We start from the raw sequence: 22303 nt of genomic DNA, 5'->3' as shown, positions 1-22303 counted from the left end.
ACGGCCAAGAGCGGACTCCCTGTGGGTGCGGGCTGACAGCGCCGAGCCGAGCAGCAGAGGAGATCCGGGAAGCAGCGCAGCCAACCAGGCAGCTCAGCAGAGCATCAAGGGCCGGTCAGATCAACGGCCAAGAGCGGACTCCCTGCGGGTGCGGGCTGACAGCGCAGAGCCGAGCAGCAGAGGAGATCCGGGAAGCAGCGCAGACAACCAGGCGGCTCAGCAGAGCATCAAGGGCCGGTCAGATCAACGGCCAAGAGCGGTCTCCCTGCGGGTGCGGGCTGACAGCGCCGAGCCGAGCAGCAGAGGAGATCCGGGGAGCAGCGCAGCGAACCAGGCGGCTCAGCAGAGCAGCAAGGGCAGAAAAGATCAACGGCCAAGAGCGGACTCCCTGCGGGTGCGGGCTGACAGCGCCGAGCCGAGCAGCAGAGGAGATCCGGGGAGCAGCACAGCGAACCAGGATGCCCACCAGAGCAACGAGGACCGGGCAGATCAGCGGCCAGGAGCGGTTTCCAGGTGGGTCCGTGCCAGCAGCGTTAAGACATGCAGCAGAGGAGCCGAGCGGCCTACCACAGCGGACCAGGCGCCACAGCAGAGCACCGTCTGCCGTACCAAACAACGGGCTTCAAAGGTCTCCCTGCGGGCAGGAGCCGACGACTTCAGGTCCAGCAGCAGAGGAGGAGGCAAGGCAGTATACGAATGCAGAGATTATAGACGTTTGTAAATCAAAGGGTTTACACATAATCCATCTCAATGTGAGAAGTCTACTACCAAAAATACACCAAATCAGACAGCTCGTAAATAGTAGCAAGGCAGGAATAATCTGTATAACTGAGACATGGCTGGATGCATCAATATCAGATGTTGAAATTGAAATAGAAAATTACACAGTAATCAGGAAAGATCGAAATAGGAGGGGGGGGGGGGGTCTGTATTTTTATCAGGGCAGATATTGTTTTCAACGTCAGGACTGATCTCAACGAGGATCAGTTAGAATCCTTATGGGCTAATATTCTGTTGCCTAAAAGCAAGCCAATCCTAGTAGGAGTATGCTACAGACCTCCAGATCAGAGCGATTTCTATAATAAGCTAGAAGATCTATGCTCCAAACACAAAGAGCTAATAAATGGTGAGGTATTATTATTGGGTGATTTTAACACCGATGTTTCAAGACGTGACCATGCAATGTTTAAGGCCTTTCAGAATCTGTGCTCAACCTTTAACTAACAAATAATAAATAAACCCACTCGGAAAACAAGCTCTTCCCAGACCGCCATTGATTTAATCCTGGTGTCAGATAAGTCAAAAGTCTCCAACTGTGGTGTAATAGACTGCGGTCTCAGTGACCACTCAATTATCTTCTGTACACGAAAGATTACGAGGGCAGCCCTTGACTACCACAACACTATAAGGATTCGCTCTATGAAGAACTACAACAGTGAGGCATTAAAAGAAAAGTTAAGGGGCATGAATTGGTCACCTGTCTTCAGTAGTGTTCATGTTGACAAGGCCTGGGGATTTTTTAAATCCCTATTTCTAGAAGCAGTGGAGGATAGTGCACCAGAAAAAACCATCAGAGTCAAAGTCAGATCGGAGCCTTGGATGAACACAGAAATAATTGGAGCAATAAAGTCCAGAAATGACATGTTCACGAGATTTAGAAAAAATAGCGAAGAGCAATTATATATGGAGTTTAAAACACTTAGAAATGAAGTAACTAGATTGATTAAGATAGCCAAGGCGGAATACTACAATGAAAAAATAACAGAAAATAAGTCAAATCCTAAACAATTGTGGAAGTATTTGAAAATGACGGGATACGGGAACAGGCTCAAGACAAAAGCTAAAAACATGAACTTAGATATAGGAGGCACACTGATTACAGGACATAACAATGTAGCTAATTATATAAATACATTCTTCATTACTATAGCAAACAAACTAGTAAATAAATTGCCCAGTCCGAGTGGCAAATATGGAGAAAGACAGGTGGGGGAGTTCTACAGGAAGAAAGGTATCCTGGCAGATACCTTTTCTTTCTCAAGGGTGTCTGAGGACACTGTAGAAAAAAAACTCAAGGCCCTCAACCCTGCGAAGGCAACAGGACAGGACAAGATTCCCGCCAGATTCTTGAGGGACGCAGCGGAGACAATTGCTCCCTGTATAACCTTTATTCTAAACATGTCCATTGAAAAGGGGCATTTTCCCACTGATCTTAAATCAGCCAGAGTTATTCCTATCTATAAAAAAGGAAATAAACTAGACCCGGGGAATTACCGTCCTGTCTCGATCCTCAGCACGGTGTCAAAGGTAATGGAAAGGATCATCTTTGAGCAAATAAATGAATACCTGTCAACAAACAACATCCTGTATGAGTACCAGTCAGGGTTCAGAATATCTCACTCCACAGACACATGTTTGCTGTACCTGACAGACCAAATTAGAACAGAAGTAGACAAAGGTAAATATTGTGGAATGGTTTTATTAGATTTACAAAAAGCTTTTGACACCGTGAACCACGATATACTGTTATTTAAAATGAAGGCTATGGGTTTTAACACCTTAAGTGCCATAGCCGAAATAATTCGTCTTACATAATCCAACGCTTGAGTGCCAGAGCCGAAATAACTCGTCTTACATGTTTTTTTGACGGTGGGACATCAATCAACCCCTTTTACATCTTCGAGATAACTATTGGAGCAAGAGCATGTGTGTAATCTATTTTACCGACCACTAAGTGGCGACAGAGACAGAGAGAAGCCACAGCCACGGGGACCCGTGGACCAAAAGCAGCCGCCTCCCGCGGAAATGGCTTGGCGATTTTACAGTCAGAAGCCCGGAGACACACACACAGAACGGACAGAGATCCCCTCCCCCCAGAGCCGCGGAGCAACGCGCGAACACACACACACACACACACACACACACACACACACACACCGCGGGAGCAAGCCATTCAAGGAAATGGCGAGGCGATTTTACAGTAATCCATTTCAGACTCGTCTTGCCCGAGAGCAGACAGGCAGGCAGGCAGCAGCAACGCGCTTCTGACACGCCCGCTGTTAGAGCCAGGAGGAAGGAGGAGAAGACACACGGAGGGAGGAGTTTGAATGAGAGGGGTGTTTCCTGTTGTTATGGAGGAAATTACTGTTCAAAACTATTGTTTAGAATGTCTGACGGTCTTACTGATGCCAAAAATGAATGGTTAAAGTGACTGTTTCACAAAAAGCCATTTATCTCTGAATAAATTTCCAGACGCTGAAACCATGCTGTACTCAACGGCTAATATCTACATAACTACTAACTCTGCAAACTAACTCTTTTAGACAGAGAAAGCACACATTCTATTAGTTATTTTTAGATGATTGGTGTTCATGAATTCTTAACAGAAAAGAATCCTCGGCTGTTCTAAAATGAGCCAGAATCGTCAAAAACACCCCTGGCACAACTTACCTACAGGAATGAAAACATGGCTGGCACTCAATGTGTTAACAGTGCTTCGCTAAGGTGGGTAGAGTCATACCTAAGGGGTAGGAAGCAAGTGGTGGAAGTGAATGGCACCATGTCATCTTCACTAGAGCCAACTTGTGGGGTGCCTCAAGGAAGCATTTTAGGTCCAGTCTTATTTCTTTTATATGTCAATAGGAAGTCAATGAAAGTGTGGACCCAAGCAGCTCAAAAGGCAAAAGTATTCAAATTGAAAAAACGGTGGAGCTACTAGGAGTATTTTTATATAGCAATATTTAATGCGAAGTAATATATCTGTGTACAGGCAGTTACAAATCAGAATATATCTTCAAAGTTATACGGGCAGACAAAACGCAACGCGTTTCAACCACGTAGGTCTTCCTCAGGCAATGTTAGCTGGGCGTCGGCCGCCGCACCTGCGTATATAAAGCAAAATACGTGGCAACAGTCAGTTGGGATGACGTATGGTGGGCAGTGCTATGACATCACAGTATAGGATGGGCCTTGTTAAAGCGACGGAGAATAGCAACAACATACATAAGTAATAATAATGAATACACAATGATGGTTACAGCAGAAGACAACAGTCTATAGGATATAGGCTATAAGTTATAGGCTAGGGAGGAATAGGCTAGGGAGGAAAAAGGGGGAAAAAAAGGGGGGGGGGGAGGGGGGAGAGAAGAGAGGGAGGGGGAGGAGGGGGAGGGGGGACAGCTGAACACCACATACAGGGCCTGGATAACAATATCATGACTGAATGCAACACAGTTAAATAAAACACGCCAGGTCAAGGTCCTCATTAAGTCCATGCGGGCTGACAGTGTTGAGTGTATGGATCCAGCGTGCTTCACGCTGTAATAGATTCCTATCCAGGTCCCCGCCCCTTGGGTGCCATTCGTCGCAGAGACATGAAAGCCCCGTTGGTTGAACATTTTGTACAGCACAATCACGCTGATTCTGATCTCCGGTTCTGGGCACTTGACTTGGTGAAACCGCACCCAAGGGGCGGGGACCTGGATAGGAATCTATTACAGCGTGAAGCACGCTGGATCCATACACTCAACACTGTCAGCCCGCATGGACTTAATGAGGACCTTGACCTGGCGTGTTTTATTTAACTGTGTTGCATTCAGTCATGATATTGTTATCCAGGCCCTGTATGTGGTGTTCAGCTGTCCCCCCTCCCCCTCCTCCCCCTCCCTCTCTTCTCTCCCCCCTCCCCCCCCCCCCCTTTTTTTCCCCCTTTTTCCTCCCTAGCCTATTCCTCCCTAGCCTATAACTTATAGCCTATATCCTATAGACTGTTGTCTTCTGCTGTAACCATCATTGTGTATTCATTATTATTACTTATGTATGTTGTTGCTATTCTCCGTCGCTTTAACAAGGCCCATCCTATACTGTGATGTCATAGCACTGCCCACCATACGTCATCCCAACTGACTGTTGCCACGTATTTTGCTTTATATACGCAGGTGCGGCGGCCGACGCCCAGCTAACATTGCCTGAGGAAGACCTACGTGGTTGAAACGCGTTGCGTTTTGTCTGCCCGTATAACTTTGAAGATATATTCTGATTTGTAACTGCCTGTACACAGATATATTACTTCGCATTAAATATTGCTATATAAAAATACTCCTAGTAGCTCCACCGTTTTTTCAATTTTTATATGTCAATGACATGAAATCTGCCTGTGATTGTGATTTGCTTCTTTTTGCGGACGATGCTGCTCTATTGGTCTCACACCAAGATAAAGGGGAGGTAGAAAGGATCATCAGCCGAGAACTACTCAGGATCAGTTGCTGGCTGGTTGATAACAGGTTGTCCCTCCACTTAGGTAAGACAGAAGCCATCCTCTTTGGTTCTACCATTAAATTGAGGAGGTCTCCGGGGTTTAGGGTAGTGGTGGGAGAAGTAGAGGTCTCAGCCAGAGAGGAGGTCACATATTTGGGCTGTGTGTTGGACAACACCTTATCAGGAGAGAGGCGCAGAGGGTAGCCAAAAAGGTTAACCAGAGAGTGAAATTCCTCTCCAGGATTTCAACCTCTGTTAACAGGTATGCTTTGGAAATTCTAGCGGGAGCCCTGGTTCAGTGTCAATACGATTACGCATGTACCTCCTGGTACACCAGCATCACATTGTCACTGAAAAACAGGCTCCAGACAGCGCAAAATAGATTAGTCAGACTCATTTTACAATTGAATCCCAGGACTCACCTACTACAGTCTCATTTCGACAGCCTCAAGTGGCTCAGAGTAGATGAGAGAGTAACACAAATCAAACTCGGCATGGTCCACAGGATAGTCAACAATGCTGTCCCAAAATACCTCAGAAATTACTTCACCAAGGTCAGTGACGTACATAGTCACGGCACTAGAGGGAGCCCCACAGATTTGGTCCCAGTAAAATGCAAAAGATGCATTGGCCAGAATTAATTTCTATACTCAGCGGCAGTAGCCTGGAACAGTCTCGCAGCTGAGATTAAGACAATTAGCCCCTATCCTTCCTTCAAAGTAAAAGTCAAGAATTGGATCAGGAGAAGCAGAACCTGGATTTAATATATGATAATATGTATATATGTATTATATTATAATATTATATTATTATATAATATGTGGTATTGTATGGTAATGATAGATAATATTATAATATATTATACATTATAGGTATGCTGGATTTAATGGTAGCCAAGGTGTATGAGGTGGGGGCGACCTGTTATTGGCCAGCCAGTAACTGAGCCGGTGTCTCAATCGACCCTGTATTTTATTAGATTTTATTTTATTTTATTTATTTTACTTGATTATATTTTATTGTACGTATTTTATTAGGATTTGTTGGGTTTATTTTTAATTGCACTAATTGTCTTTTATTTTATTTTATGCTTATTTTTATTGATTATTCAATGTGCCCTACTTCCCCATATTATCCTCCCCCTGCATGGCAGGCACACCCACGCGTTACCCGCAGACTCTTACAAGTGCTTGATGCACTCATACTGTTATACACTTACACACATCCAGGCATACACACAACAGTGCACATTTTATCACAGTCATCTTAAGGACCGCAATGGAAATAAGCTGTTAGCTTTATTGCGTTTTTTATCCTTTTGATAATGGTGGGCCTGTGTATGTATATATGTATATACTGTTTGTTCATTATCAATAAAGAACTCAATCAAAAAAAAAAGGTGGACAGCTTCAAGTACCTGGGAGTCAACATCCACCAGGACCTGACTTGGGCCGGCCACACCGCCACTGTTGTCAAAAAGGCCCAACAGCGAATACACAGACTCAGGCGCCTGAAGAAATTTGGGCTAAGGCCAGAAATCCTTAGGGACTTTTACAGAGGCACCATTGAAAGCCTGCTGACTAGCTGCTTCACCACCTGGTACGGGAACTGTACCACCATGGACCGCAGGGCGCTACGGAGAGTGAGACGCGCGGCCCAGCATGTAACAGGATGTGAGTTGCCAGAACTGCATGAACTGTATAAACAGCGGTGCCTCAGGAGGTCCCTGAAGATCATCAAAGACACAAACCATCCCCACAACAGCCTGTTCTCCCTGTTACCCTCAGGGAGAAGATACAGGGTTCCAAAAGCACGCACAAATCGCTTGAGGAACAGTTTCTTCCCGCAGGCCACGAGACTCCTTAACATACACAAATAGTGTAGTAGCCGTACTGTACCGTACTGTACTGTAGCTGCTACCATTACGTATGTCTAATGTTTAATTGTATGTTTAATAAGGAATATGCTATTTGCACCTCTATGTCAAATACGCCGAATTTAAAACGCCGAGTTTAATTGTATGTTCAATAAGGAATATGCTACTTGCACCTGTATGTCAAATACGCCGAATTTAAAATGTTTAAGCACGTCTAAAGTATGCACATGACATGTGCACCTATGTGCAGTGAATATGCCACTCTCTCTGACTTGTCTTATCACTATACTGCCTTATTGCTTGTTGTGTCTCTTGTTGTTTTTGCACTCATATGCCCTGTTATATTTGTACTATGTTGTAAACGGAGTCCACAGCACAAGAATTTCACACGTGATACTTGTACCATGGAGTGACAATAAAAATCTTGAATCTTGAACATGTGACAAAACTATATGCAAACCTCCGGTGCAGCGCAACAATTATAACTACTGGACTTGGCACCAGGTCAGACACCAGAGGTGACTGTGAGGTCCAACGTAGACTGACCACGTTTGGTGAAAACGTCCTGTCCATAAAAGGCAGCCAAACGTGGAACAGTCTCCCAGTCTCTCTAAGAGAAAGCCTGACCCTTGCCACTTTTATAAGTAAACTCAAACAATGGTTGAAATCCAACCAGACATGTAAACACTTATAATATGTTCTGGGCTCTCTGTATTTTTGAGTGTATCCTGTCACCTATGTATTTTTGTGTGTATTCCATTACCTATGTAGATCTTACTCTGTTTTATATTTCTTTGTTTTTATGTTTGGGGACTACGGATGGAAACAAGCCTGTGCTAAATCCGGCACTTTTTACACTTTTACCATGTTCAGGTAACTGTATCTGCTTCATGTCCAATGTGTTAATTAATTTGGCATTGTCCCATTCAAATAAACAAATACAGTGAAGTAAAGTAAAGTAAAGACGTCTGGGAATGCGTGTGGTTCAAGTGAATATTAAAGATGGGTTTTTTTTTTTTGTCAAAACAGTATCTCCAAATAATTTATTTCAGGAACCGTGATTGAATTGTGTGTGAGCAAACTATAAACATGGTGGGGTGGTATCCGAGGGGGTGGTAGCCGAGGTCCGGTGTGAGTACCAGATCTACTCGCCCTACCCGAAGTGCTCGGGGTCCAGTGACTACAGGTGACACCTTCACGCATTATGATTGGCTGCAGCGGCCAAACAGTGACGTTAGCTAGATATTTATCCGCATTAGCACGCAACCTGATGATCTAACATTGATCATGTTAGATACATTTATAACATTGATAACATTAGAGAATGTTAGCTTGACCCCAATGGACTGTTTTAGTTGCTATAGGTAACGTTAGCAAGCAAGCTAAAGGAACCAACTGCTAGCAATTGCTAGCTGAAAGTGTATACACAATGTTTCATGCACAAGATAGTAGATATGTGTTATTAGCATACATTCCTAGGATAAAGTGTATTTTTAAGCTCTCCCAACATTTATTTAAAAAGATTAAGGCTCGTGTTCATGGGAAATGGTCCTGTACACTTGAATCCTGATCATGCAATGTTTGTATGATTCATATTTTTAATGGCTTATCATGCCCAAATGTTTGATAACATCAGTAGCAATTAGCTGTTAGCCAATCTAAAGCTGTCGGACATTTTGGGCATGTTAAGTTAAGCCCACGTGCCCGACGTACAGCCAATCACAATGCGTGAAGCCGTGATGTCATCTGTAGTCGCAGGACCCCAAACATATCTGGCAGGGCGAGTAGATCTGGAACTCACACCGGCAGCAAGAGTAGACAGGCAGAGTGATGCGCAATGGCGGTCTCACAGGCCGAGCAGGACTAGTGGAGCATAGAAAACTTGCCTGAAGGGAACTTTGGGATACAGAAGGAGGCAGACTTCGCTTCATAATCAGAACCACCTACGATGCACTTCGTACTCCCAAGAACCTAAACCTGTGGTTTGGAGAAGATCCATCATGTCCCCACGGCCAAACTCAAGCGACACTAAGGCCAGTGATTGGCAAGCTACTTGGAAAATGTAGTAAGCTAAGCTATCAGTTACTCTCGATTAAATATAGCTAAACGACATTGAAGCTATCCCCAGAGAAATGTAGCAAGCTAAGCTACGAGCAACATGGCAAAAGCAGCTTGCTACATCAAAGCTTTATTATATTATAAAACACACTGAAACTCTCACTGGCACAATATTCAAAAACAGACAAAACCTGAATGTCTTCTTCATCACTGCCAGTGGCTCCCTCTGGCTCTGCCATCTTTCAAAGTTCGTTGCTGATGTGACTTCGCCAGCACATGACATATTTTGCCCTCCCCTTAACCAATCGTCAGTCTTCATTGCCTAAACCCAACCCAATCAGAGGCAGAGTAGTGCCGGGTCTTGCTGCAAGAGAGGCAAGGATGCTAAAAAGCAAGGATGAAACTCATCATCATAATGGAACGAAGTGCTTTATTGGCTACACAGGCACACTTGACATATGCAATGTCTCCTCCATCCAAACCGCAGCACAAATCTCCACTGCGTGCTTTGCTCATGGATTTTCTCTGGCGAGTAGCTTGTAGCTTTTGCGGTAAGTTACAAGCTACTTGGGTCTATAAATAGCTTAGCTACTGAAAAAGCTACTTGGTTCAAAAGTAGTGAAGCTCCCACCAAGCTACTGAGAAATGTAGGCTAGTTAAGCTATGTAGCTTCGCTACTTGTAGCAAGCTACTGCCCAACACTGAATAAGGCACATCCTCACTGGCTGCAAAACAAGTCTTTCCCAAGGCCGTTATACCTGGAGGCACAACCAGGTCCTCCAGCAACTGACAATTATCCTGGAAGGAAGGAGAACTACCACCAACGACATCCCTCCCCCAACATCCGGCTTGTCAAACACCATCGCCTTCATACCAGCAGGACAATTCCCAAAGCATCCATATGCAAAAAGGAATCTGATCTACTGGACATGGTATGTGTCACATCCTCCTTCATTCCTCTGACCCCCTCCCTCAGTTTAGAATTAGTAGGAATGAAAAACAGTAAATTAAGGGAACAAAATGTCTTCTGTGTGCATGAATTCAGCCAAACTGAGGGCAGGTCTGACCCACATCTCATGTTGTTCTAGATCTTGGCCATCATAAAACTGTTTTCTCTCCCTATGGCCCCTCCTGGCCTCCATAGTTTTCAGTACATTATAAAATAACATTTCCTCATTCCAGTATAACCAGTCCTCTTACTTTGTGTCTGAAGGTCCAGGTTCATTACTGAAGTTTGGAGGTCTGTCTTTAGACCAGTCACTCTTCATAGACAGACAGCTGGGTGACTCTGCTCTCTGCCTGTGGTACTGACCTCTGGAAACACAGTTTTATACATATCATCATTACACACACACGCACGCACGCACGCGCACACACACACACACACACACACACACACACACACACACACACACACACACACACACACACACACACACACACACACACACACACACACACACACACACACACACACACACACACACACACACACACACACACACACACACACACACACACACACACACACACACACACAAGCTCAGTGGCCTTGTGGTTTGAGTGTCCGTCCTGAGACTGGGAGGTTGTGAGTTCGATCCCCGACGAGTCATACCAAAGACTATAAAAATGGGACCCATAGAGAGCCGCAGAAACGCATCCGGAAATCATCGATGCTAACAGTCCTGGTTCTTCACTGTTTTCGCCTATGGGAGTTTTGAATGGGTTTTTGGCGCGATGCTTCTAATAATCTCTCTGGGCAACGCTGGCTTAATCAAACGCGAACCAGTGTTTAGTAATATCATCTTCACACACGAGGACGACTTTTACGAGTTTTGAAGCTTTTACGTGCTGTTAAAATGGCGGCTAGCTAGCAAACGGCTAAATGAGACTACACTGTTGAGTCGATGGGGATATATACGTCAATAACGTCACCACTTCAAAGGACGAACACGGAAATTCTCTTTCCCTCACCTGGTTCAGCCCCGTTCAGCCCGGGGTACAGTCCAGGTTGAGTGCTGACGTGACGTGGAAGCCTATGCGACAGTGTGTAGTTCTGGATTAGCTTAGCTCAAGTTTTTTACTTCTAGGGCTCGCATTTACGCTACAAAACTCATGAAAGTGGTCCTCATGTGTGAAGATTATCCGACGGAACTCTGGTTCGCGTTTGATTACTCTTGCGTTGCCCAAAGACCGTATTTGAAGCATCGCGGCAAAAACCCATTCAAAAATCCCATAGACAGAAACAGTGAAGAACCAGGAAGTCCGGGACTTCCGCGTTCTGACTACAAAAATACGTCATCCCTGTGGCTCTCTATTGCCTCCCTGCTTGGCACTCAGCATCAAAGGGTTGGAATTGGGGGGTTAGATCACCATAGATTCTCAAGCGCGGCACTGCTGCCGCTCACCGCTCCCCCAGGGGATGGGTCAAATGCGGAGAACAAATTTTGCACACTCAGGTGTGTGACAATCACCACGAATGTAGTTGTCAACTCGTTGAGTGGATCCAGGTTTTTCTAATCAAGTTGAGAGCACGTGCACATGAAAATGCCCATGCACAGGAGCTCGTGCCGGCAAAAGAGGCATGGTTTTTAACAACTAGCCAATCACAATGCAATATGGACTGCTCCAGCTTCTACAGCACCAGGCCTATTTCCTCATTCATTCAAAGCGCAAATCGTGAAGCTTTACTATGTATGTCAGAATCAAAATCCGCGTTGGATATTATTAGTCTGTTCCCGAATGACTGTAAAGTTACCACTTTTATTCACATCAGTAATTTCTTTGAAGAGCGGTTTCTGCCTCCACGTAGGCTATCTACAGCAGCTCATATCACCCTCTCAATAAACTCAATATAACCTGCATGTCTATTTCCAAAATCCATAGGCGTTTTTAGACCATTTAGGATCAATGAATAATAATGCTCTCATGATGTGTTTGGTCGCACTGATGGAATAATTCTTATAGGCTAATAGGATATCAATAAAAAAATAATGATAATACAATTTAAAAAGGCTGCTGAACTGCGACACGGTACGTGCGGGCAAAGATTTCATTTATAAAAAATTGCTACAAAGCAGGTTAGCCGTAGAGCATAAGTTGCTATGGTGATCTATCGGTAAGAAGTTAACTAGCGTCGTGGTACGGCAAACCTACAGTAGGGTTAAACCTCGCTAGTTACCTCGCTAAGCCACTAATCTTGCTTCGTGGTACAGCCCTCTGGCCTCCGTAGTTTTCAATACGTTATCAAATAACATTTCCTCATTCCAGTATAACCAGTCCTCTTACTTTGTGTCTGAAGGTCCAGGTTCATTACTGAAGTATGGGGGTCTGTCTTTAGAGCGGTCACTCTTCATAGACAGACAGCTGGGTGACTCTGCTCTCTGCCTGTCGTACTGATCTCTGGAAACACAGTTTTATACATATCATCATTAGTCACACAGACACACATACACACACACACACACACACACACACACACACACACACACACACACACACACACACACACACACACACACACACATTCTTGGAATTAATAGATATATGTGAATTAAATAATTGTTTGTTTCTGGCTAACATAATCCAAATAAACATTCATTTAGGTTGTTTTGTAGAGCAGTGAGGAGTTGTTTTTCTCTTTCCAGTGACTTTAATATCTTCACTACTAGCTTGCTTTCATGAATACAATCTCATTGAATCATATTCCATCACGTAGGCTTCCAGTATAACCAGTCCTCTTACTGACCCCCTCCCTCAGTTTAGAATGAGTAGGAATGAAAAACAGTAAATTGAGGGAACAAAATGTCTTCTGTGTGCATGAATTCAGCCAAACTGAGGGCAGGTCTGACCCACATCTCATGTTGTTCTAGATCTTGGCCATCATAAAACTGTTTTCTCTCCCTATGGCCCCTCCTGGCCTCCATAGTTTTCAGTACATTATAAAATAACATTTCCTCATTCCAGTATAACCAGTCCTCTTACTTTGTGTCTGAAGGTCCAGGTTCATTACTGAAGTTTGGAGGTCTGTCTTTAGACCAGTCACTCTTCATAGACAGACAGCTGGGTGACTCTGCTCTCTGCCTGTGGTACTGACCTCTGGAAACACAGTTTTATACATATCATCATTACACACACACGCACGCACGCACGCGCACACACACACACACACACACACACACACACACACACACACACACACACACACACACACACACACACACACACACACACACACACACACACACACACACACACACACACACACACACACACACACACACACACACACACACACACACACACACACACACACACACACACACACACACACACACACACACACACACAAGCTCAGTGGCCTTGTGGTTTGAGTCTCCGTCCTGAGACTGGGAGGTTGTGAGTTCGATCCCCGACGAGTCATACCAAAGACTATAAAAATGGGACCCATAGAGAGTCGCAGAAACGCGTCCGGAGATCATCGATGCTAACAGTCCTGGTTCTTCACTGTTTTCGCCTATGGGAGTTTTGAATGGGTTTTTGGCGCGATGCTTCTAATAATCTCTCTGGGCAACGCTGGCTTAATCAAACGCGAACCAGTGTTTAGTAATATCATCTTCACACACGAAGACGACTTTTACGAGTTTTGAAGCTTTTACGTGCTGTTAAAAGGGCGACTAGCTAGCAAACGGCTAAATGAGACTACACTGTTGAGTCGATGGGGATATATACGTCAATAACGTCACCACTTCAAAGGAGGAACATGGAAATTCTCTTTCCCTCACCTGGTTCAGCCCCGTTCAGCCCGGGGTACAGTCCAGGTTGAGTGCTGACGTGATGTGGAAGCCTATGCGACAGTGTGTAGTTCTGGATTAGCTTAGCTCGAGTTTTTTACTTCTAGGGCTCGCATTTACGCTACAAAACTCATGAAAGTGGTCCTCATGTGTGAAGATTATCCGACGGAACTCTGGTTCGCGTTTGATTACTCTTGCGTTGCCCAGAGACCGTATTTGAAGCATCGCGGCAAAAACCCATTCAAAAATCCCATAGACAGAAACAGCGAAGAACCAGGAAGTCCGGGACTTCCGCGTTCTGACTACAAAAATACGTCATCCCTGTGGCTCTCTATTGCCTCCCTGCTTGGCACTCAGCATCAAAGGGTTGGAATTGGGGGGTTAGATCACCATAGATTCCCAAGCGCGGCGCTGCTGCCGCTCACCGCTCCCCCAGGGGATGGGTCAAATGCGGAGAACAAATTTCGCACACTCAGGTGTGTGACAATCACCACGAATGTAGTTGTCAACTCGTTAAGTGGATCCAGGTTTTTCTAATCAAGTTGAGAGCACGTGCACATGAAAATGCCCATGCACAGGAGCTCGTGCCGGCAAAAGAGGCGTGGTTTTTAACAACTAGCCAATCACAATGCAATATGGACTGCTCCAGCTTCTACAGCACCAGGCCTATTTCCTCATTCATTCAAAGCGCAAATCGTGAAGCTTTACTATGTATGTCAGAATCAAAATCCGCGTTGGATATTATTAGTCTGTTCCCGAATGACTGTAAAGTTACCACTTTTATTCACATCAGTAATTTCTTTGAAGAGCGGTTTCTGCCTCCACGTAGGCTATCTACAGCAGCTCAATTCACCCTCTCAATAAACTCAATATAACCTGCATGTCTATTTCCAAAATCCATAGGCGTTTTTAGACCATTTAGGATCAATGAATAATAATGCTCTCATGATGTGTTTGGTCGCACTGATGGAATAATTCTTATAGGCTAATAGGCTATCAATAAAAAAATAATGATAATACAATTTAAAAAGGCTGCTGAACTGCGACATGGTACGTGCGGGCATAGATTTCATTTATAAAAAATTGACTATTTTGTGGTCACATATGTAGCCTGCAACAAGTGCAAGGCTTCAGTCCTCGATTAATTCAACAGGAGCCATGTTTTGTTTTTCTTTTTCCTTTTTTCTTTTCATTTGAATGCAATGTATTTTTCATATGGGGACCATATGAATGGCGACTCGCTGTTTCCAGAGAGCTGATTGGTAAGTGGGTCTTTCATGGGTTTTGATCTTATCCTCTGAACTTAACCTGCTACAAAGCAGGTTAGCCGTAGAGCATAAGTTGCTATGGTGATCTATCGGTAAGAAGTTAACTAGCGTCGTGGTACGGCAAACCTACAGTAGGGTTAAACCTCGCTAGTTACCTCGCTAAGCCACTAATCTTGCTTCGTGGTACAGCCCTCTGGCCTCCGTAGTTTTCAATACGTTATCAAATAACATTTCCTCATTCCAGTATAACCAGTCCTCTTACTTTGTGTCTGAAGGTCCAGGTTCATTACTGAAGTATGGAGGTCTGTCTTTAGAGCGGTCACTCTTCATAGACAGACAGCTGGGTGACTCTGCTCTCTGCCTGTCGTACTGATCTCTGGAAACACAGTTTTATACATATCATCATTAGTCACACAGACACACACACACACACACACACACACACACACACACACACACACACACACACACACACACACACACACACACACACACACACACACACACATTCTTGGAATTAATAGATAGATGTGAATTAAATAATCGTTTGTTTCTGGCTAACATCCAAATAAACATCCATTTAGGTTGTTTTGTAGAGCAGTGAGGAGTTATTTTCTCTATCCAGTGACTTTAATATCTTCACTACTAGCTTGCTTTCATGAATACAATCTCATTGAATCATATTCCATCACGTAGGCTTCCAGTATAACCAGTCCTCTTACTTTGTGTCTGAAGGTCCAGGTTCATTACTGAAGTATGGAGGTCTGTCTTTAGACCGGTCACTCTTCATAGACACACAGCTGGGTACTGGAGACTCTGCTCTCTGCTTGTGGTACTGACCTCTGGAACCACAAATGTTTGATGCATATCATAATTAGTTCTAGTCAAGACAGACAACATTGCATGTGATATGATAGTGTGATGATCGGATCCATCAGAATTCTATTCTATTCTATTCTATTCATTTCCACAGTTACTGTAGGCTAAGTGTAATAAGGCCACCAAATGTGTTACCATGGTGTCACTACTGTAGGTATATAGGAACTTTCACTCAGGTGACAGGTGTTGCTGATGGAGATTTATGCACCTTGGTTAGATTCTCACAGGGGAGTTGGGAGGTAGAGAAGCAGCATCTTCAAGGTCCACTTACCCAAATGAGAGGGGGGGGGGGGGGGGCATGACAAAAACTAGAAAGAATAAACTAGGTAAATGTGTGTTATGCTGCGGTCTTCTTTTATACTTATATACAATATATATATATATATATATATATATATATATATATATATATATATATATATATATATATATATATATATATATATATATATATATATATATACGTACGTGCGTGTGTGTGTGTGTGTGTGTGTGTGTGTGTGTGTGTGTGTGTGTGCTCCTCCATCCTGAAGCACCTGTGAGGTCCTCCACTCTGGAGCTATCCATGACACTGTACTTGTGTTGAGTCATTTTGGCCACTAATTTGCCATTTTTGCTCATTTAGTCTGCCCTAATTATCGAGTCCAGAAATCTGGCTCTGTTAGCCGTTAGGTCACTCACAGGGTGCTCTTTACACTTCCTGAAAGATTCATGTAAAATGGCATACCCAGCAAGCACGGACGGACCCGGACGAATCGAGAGAGCCCAATCGGGGCCAGCTCAAGTCATATCATGACGAGTCAGATCTGGCCCAGATTATCACTGTATCACTATCCAACTAATTTCACTCACCGGTCACCACTGAAATATCCATGAGGATAACTAAATGGTTGCAATCAATCACGTATTTCTCAGCCTGGGCTATTTATTTATAGCCTGACTCCGCCAGACGGGGGCGGCATTGTTCCACAAATTCACAATACCACCTCCGTCTGGACCTGGCTTCAAGATTGGCGTTTAAATCGGCCGCCACCCAGGCGAAGCAATCAGTGTGAGCTACGGGCGGGCTTTAGGCGAGACCGGGTGTGACGCCACCGAGAGGCGCCTGTGCGTTTGTAGTTCTTTCACTATTCAACATGGCGGCGGCTACCGAGGCTAGCTCCATTGAGCTAGTCAAACATTCTATTCAAAACAATAAGCTAACATAAACGTTAAACACTTGATCTTCTACATTGAGTACGAAACCGTAACTGTAGCTGTAACGTTATCAACTATGAACGTTAATAAACAAGACATTGTTGTAGAATTTGGGAAGATAGCCTTCAGACCGTTGCTAGGCTGGGAGAACTTATTAGCAGCAATCAGCTAGCTGTAAGGCTAGTGAATGGCTATCCATTAGCCATTCACCCAAGTCACACAAACACAAAGCCCTTCTCACCACTGCCCAGTAAACATGCAATCTGTTAAACAATAATTTTTGTTCCAAATAGAAATAAATCATAACGTTAATCAAAATGCCACTGAAATATTAGCTAATCAACACAGAACTGCAAAGATCAGTGTGATGTATTGTCCCTTTACTGCTAGCTAGTGTAGGGGAGAGTGGGGTGAGTTGTGCCACTTTTTACTTGAGGTGTCTTTAAAGTGAGGGCATGACAGTAATGCCTCCAACTACAATATGTAAATATATTTCAGGATGTTGTGCACCACTGGGAACACTCCCTTTGGATCTTAAATAAACTGTTAAAAAAATATGGCTATTCTTAAAAAAGTGGTCTCTTGGCACAACTTGCCCCCGGTGCGGGGTAAGTTGTGCCTTTGGAGAGAATACGTTGGGGTAAATTGTGCCATTGATTACTGAAGTAAAACAGAACATTTTCATCTCATATACTGTAATGCTATATCAAAGCAAGACAAAATAAAGATAACACTAAAGTCCAGTGTACTATAACAGGGTTAAACAAGGCTAAACGGTAGCAGCAGTTGACCTACATATTTAACATTTTCAGAAATAAAAATTATGTTCAAAATGAACAAAATCAACTATCACAGAGCCAGGCTACACTTGCCAATACTGCAATATTCTTCAACAAGGTCTATTTAAACATTTAAGAACAAAATGAAATAAAATTTCACTAAATCAACTGCAACTGCACTGGCACAACTTAACCCAGGCCTTTTGGCACAAATCACCCCATCCCCACCATTTTAACAAACTTGTATCATATAGCTCAGGGGCACTCAATTAAAATTCAAAGAGGTCCAGTTCGAGAAAATGTCCTTAAGCAAAGGTCCGGAACATTGTAACGTAGCTTGCATTATGATTCAGTGCCATTGAACTCAATGACTGAAGTAGCCTAATGGTACAATGTCTGTATACAACTGACTGTTAAATCAAGCCAACAAACCTCCAGCTCCACCTTTTCTCTTTAGAGAAGTGAGCTATCTATCTATCTATCTATCTATCTATTTATCTATCTATCTATCTATCTATCTATCTATCTATCTATCTATCTATCTATCCATCCATATATCAATCTATCCGTCTGCCCCCTCTGTCTGTCTGTGTCTGTCTGTCGAGCGTTCCCAATGCAAACTTCTCCGTCGGGCAAGTGAATGTGTGTGCGCGCTGGTGTGTGTGTGCTTGCTCATGTGTGGTGCTTCCATAGACAGGTCAGGATCGGATCGCACTTCAACCGAGACATACTGGTTTTGAACTGCCCGTAAGAACAATGAATGGACATGTAAGAGTGATTTGTTTTGACCACGCCATGTGAAATTACTTCTATCATCCCCTCCGTCCATGTGTCACTCTCACAGCAGCACTAGGAAACGACAGGGAGAAACGATTCGCTTATTTGATTGGCCGAGTAGCATCACGTGCGATGATTTACAGCGCATTCATTGGTCTGTGAGCTTCCTGGCAGATGAACCAGTATTACCGTAAAGATTAGAAAAGCATGTGCCGGTTAAAATAGAAAAGCTCCGTGAAAATGTAAGTTATCAATGATTTGTAGGTTATAGGGCTCGGTCCGGATAGGACGGCGTCTCGGTCCGGATGCGGACCGGAGTCCGGACTTTGAGGATCGCCGATATAGCTGGTTTGGAGCTAACATCATGCTAACAGTATAGCCTCATATTGGGGTTCCTTTGCCTTTCCGACATGCTGCCACTCCGAACGTTAACTTCCATCATTCGGACTGGCGGTCGTTCACCTTAGAAGCCGCAATGCCGACCTTAGGTTTAGGCGTGGGGGTGGGAGAGGTTAGGTTTTGGGTTAGGGTCTGGGGGAGGTTAGGTTTAGGCATAGGGGGAGGTTAGGTTTGGCGTGGGGGTTGGGAGAGGTTAGTGAAAAACGGGGAATATAGACCCCCTTTCGGAGTGCCGATATTTCGGAGTGGCAGAACGTCGGAGTGGCAGCACGTCGGAGTGGCAGCATGTAACCCCTCATATTGTAGCTTACTAAAACACTAACACATGTGTGAAATGTTTTCAAGCTTGTCTATAATTGTTCAGACACAACAATCAATAAACCTTGATCATAAAAAAATTACTTTGAGAGGCAAAAAACAGTTTTTTGAACTTAAATGTGCTTAGCTCTTGTGCCATCTGCCTCCCTTTGCAGAGTGAGTAAAATGGATGCCTCTTCAAAAATGTGTGGTCAGATTACCAATTTATTCTATGGTTTTGTAGATACAAGGGGTGGCACAACTTCCCCACTGGCACAACTCACCCCACTCTCCCCTATTCTGCTATGATTGGAATGTTGGCTGCTGTTTAATAAACCACGTTAACTCACGTTGGTGTCCGAGTGACATTATGTTATACAGGCGAGATTAAAGATCTCAGGATATAACAATCCGTTTATCTGATATTTCCCCCCGTATGACGCTTGCATAAATTATACTGTGAAGTGTGAATATAGCTCTCACAAGCATATCCTTTATGTCTGATATTTTGGAGCTGTTACTCGAGAAATTGGTTTATCGATAGAACATAGTTTAAGATTTTGCACTTGTACTTTAGATAAGGGGTAAACAAACGGCATGGGAGCCAATACTAGGAATAAATCAACAAGGAACCATTCTTAAAGTTTGAGATTATATCCAAATACATGCTGCATGGTGTAACCTAAGGGTGTTTTTCCTCTTCTCTGTTGACGTCCTCTGGGCTCCAGGCAGCTCCCTTTCGCAGATTCATCTGACAACATCTTTATGAATTTACATCATCTTATCATTTTACCCAATCGTGCCTCAAGACCAGCAGATTATGTAACAACAACACCACACGGCCGTCTTTTCTCCGTTTAGTTTATTATCACAAAAGTAAGCAAATAACATTCTCCAGTCATGCGTAAACATCTACCATTCCACTGACAGATATGCTAAAATTCACCAGTCCTTAATGCTAAATAGTAGCGTTAAATCATTATATTGTATCAAAGCATTTGGTTGTTATTGCCATGATCATAAAGGCTAGAGAGCGTTGCGTCTCCATGACGTTAGCCGTCCAGGGTGCGTGCCACACGGTGTCATATCGTGTCATCAGTTCCCTGAAGAAACGAACAACGATATGTGTTAGTAATGAATCGCTGTTAACGTTAACATGAATCATCAATCATCAGACCTAGCACCCCAACCTCCAAATGTTGCTAACGTTAGCGTAACATCAGTTAATCCAATCAGTTACATTTAACGTGCAAAATGGCCTACCTGCACTTCATCCTCAGTCAGACATCTGCAGTAATTCTTCTTTCTTTTGGCAAATTGAATAGTCAATGGTTGCACCCAATATTCACTTTACAAAAACAGCAAAAAATCTGCGACCTCCATGCTAACTATTTAGCAATTAGTAGTCCTAGCTTTTCGTGTTTACCAGGCGCTGCTACGTCATGAAGGGAAGTCGATCTGATTGGTTGGCGTTGGCAAGCCCAGACGGTGACAGACAGACGGTCCATCCAATCACCTGCCTAGTAGCTTGAAAAAAGTGACCACCCTCTTCAGCAATGTAGCTTGGCCGAACCCAGATGGATGTCGTTTGTGAAACATAATGTGAAGCAAACTCATCCATCTGGCAGCGTCAGGTTAATTTATTTATCCAAAATCCGAGTGATCAGCACTTGCATGTGGACAATCTACGCTGATTAACAAACTGTTTATTCGTGGAGGTGGGACTACGAGGACAAACTGCAATTGTCTGCAATGTGTTTCGGGGTTATTCGTACACAGATTGTAGACGGTTACACTGTGATGTCCGATCCAAGACTTGACGCCAACGTTTTAAATATAAAACAAGTTTCTGCCATAATCCTACATAGGCTATATTCGTGTCTCATAGCCTAACAGGAGCACTGGGTAAACAAACGTTATAGGGTGACACTTGTAAATTTTGAGGGAATTCCTCAATGATTCTTCAAGATTAAGGTTTGAATTAAATTAGCTTTTGTTTTTATTAAAACTGTCCCGACTCCATGGATGTATACATAGATGTATACCGGTATAAAAGGAACAAGGGGTCCATGTTTTGAAACGGTAGGCTATATTAATCCAACGTACAGCAGATTATTTCAGCCAACAGTTAGCGTAGTGGTAGAATAGCCGTCAATGTAGATCCCGAGTTCAAATCCCACACGGGGCGGTATTATATTTTTTGAAAATGTAGCATAAATTGTTAATCTGGACATAATTATAGCTTTATGTATAAAGTTGCTGAATATACACTGTGTACATAGCAGAATAACTGAACATGCCCATTCATGGTAACGGTCATATTTCGACGTCAGCTTGACGTTCCCGCGTAGACGTCTAAATCATCCCCAAATCACCCTGTGATCCTGCCTAGTCCTGAACGTCACTGAAACACGTCATCACAACGTTATCATGACGTAATTTTGCTTGCTGGGTAGCTGCAGTTCAACACAATTCTGCTCACTCACACTACACATTGTAGTCATTTCTGGAAAGGACCTGGATGACACACTGAGGGAGGCTATGCAATGACTCAGACAACAGAAAGATTGTAATAGTGAGAAGAACCTACCGCTTTCCAGAAGAAGGCTGGTGTGTAACATCAGTAGAGCCATGCTCTGAGCGTTTACGCCTCGTGGACTTACAGTTGGGCTGAGGAGAGCCTGGACTCTCCTGCTGGACCCTGGTACACAGAGAGGAGGCAAGTCA

General features: G+C 43.8%; 1 protein-coding gene across 3 annotated transcripts in view; it reads right to left on the bottom strand.

Annotated features, from left to right (window-relative positions):
* LOC310791946 (NACHT, LRR and PYD domains-containing protein 3-like) overlaps positions 1 to 22303 on the bottom strand; it is a 61900-nt gene that overhangs the window by 37650 nt on the left and 1947 nt on the right. The window contains exons 2-4 of one of the 3 annotated variants that reach the window (XM_083653626.1): positions 22167 to 22277; positions 15971 to 16090; positions 15511 to 15624 (exon numbers count right to left, since the gene is read on the bottom strand). In XM_083653626.1, coding sequence (XP_083509752.1) covers positions 15511 to 15624; positions 15971 to 16090; positions 22167 to 22277 — 345 coding nt within the window. Of the gene's footprint in view, positions 1 to 10387; positions 10502 to 12475; positions 12590 to 13171; positions 13280 to 15510; positions 15625 to 15970; positions 16091 to 22166; positions 22278 to 22303 lie in introns of those variants that run through there. The other 2 variants (XM_083653627.1, XM_083653628.1) reach the window with 2 other exon arrangements.

Source organism: Poromitra crassiceps (genome assembly GCF_964638095.1).
Source record: "Poromitra crassiceps genome assembly, chromosome: 17".
Classification (NCBI taxonomy): domain Eukaryota; kingdom Metazoa; phylum Chordata; class Actinopteri; order Beryciformes; family Melamphaidae; genus Poromitra; species Poromitra crassiceps.
The sequence above is the reverse complement of the archived record's forward strand: the minus strand, read 5'-3'. Positions and strand labels throughout refer to the sequence as shown.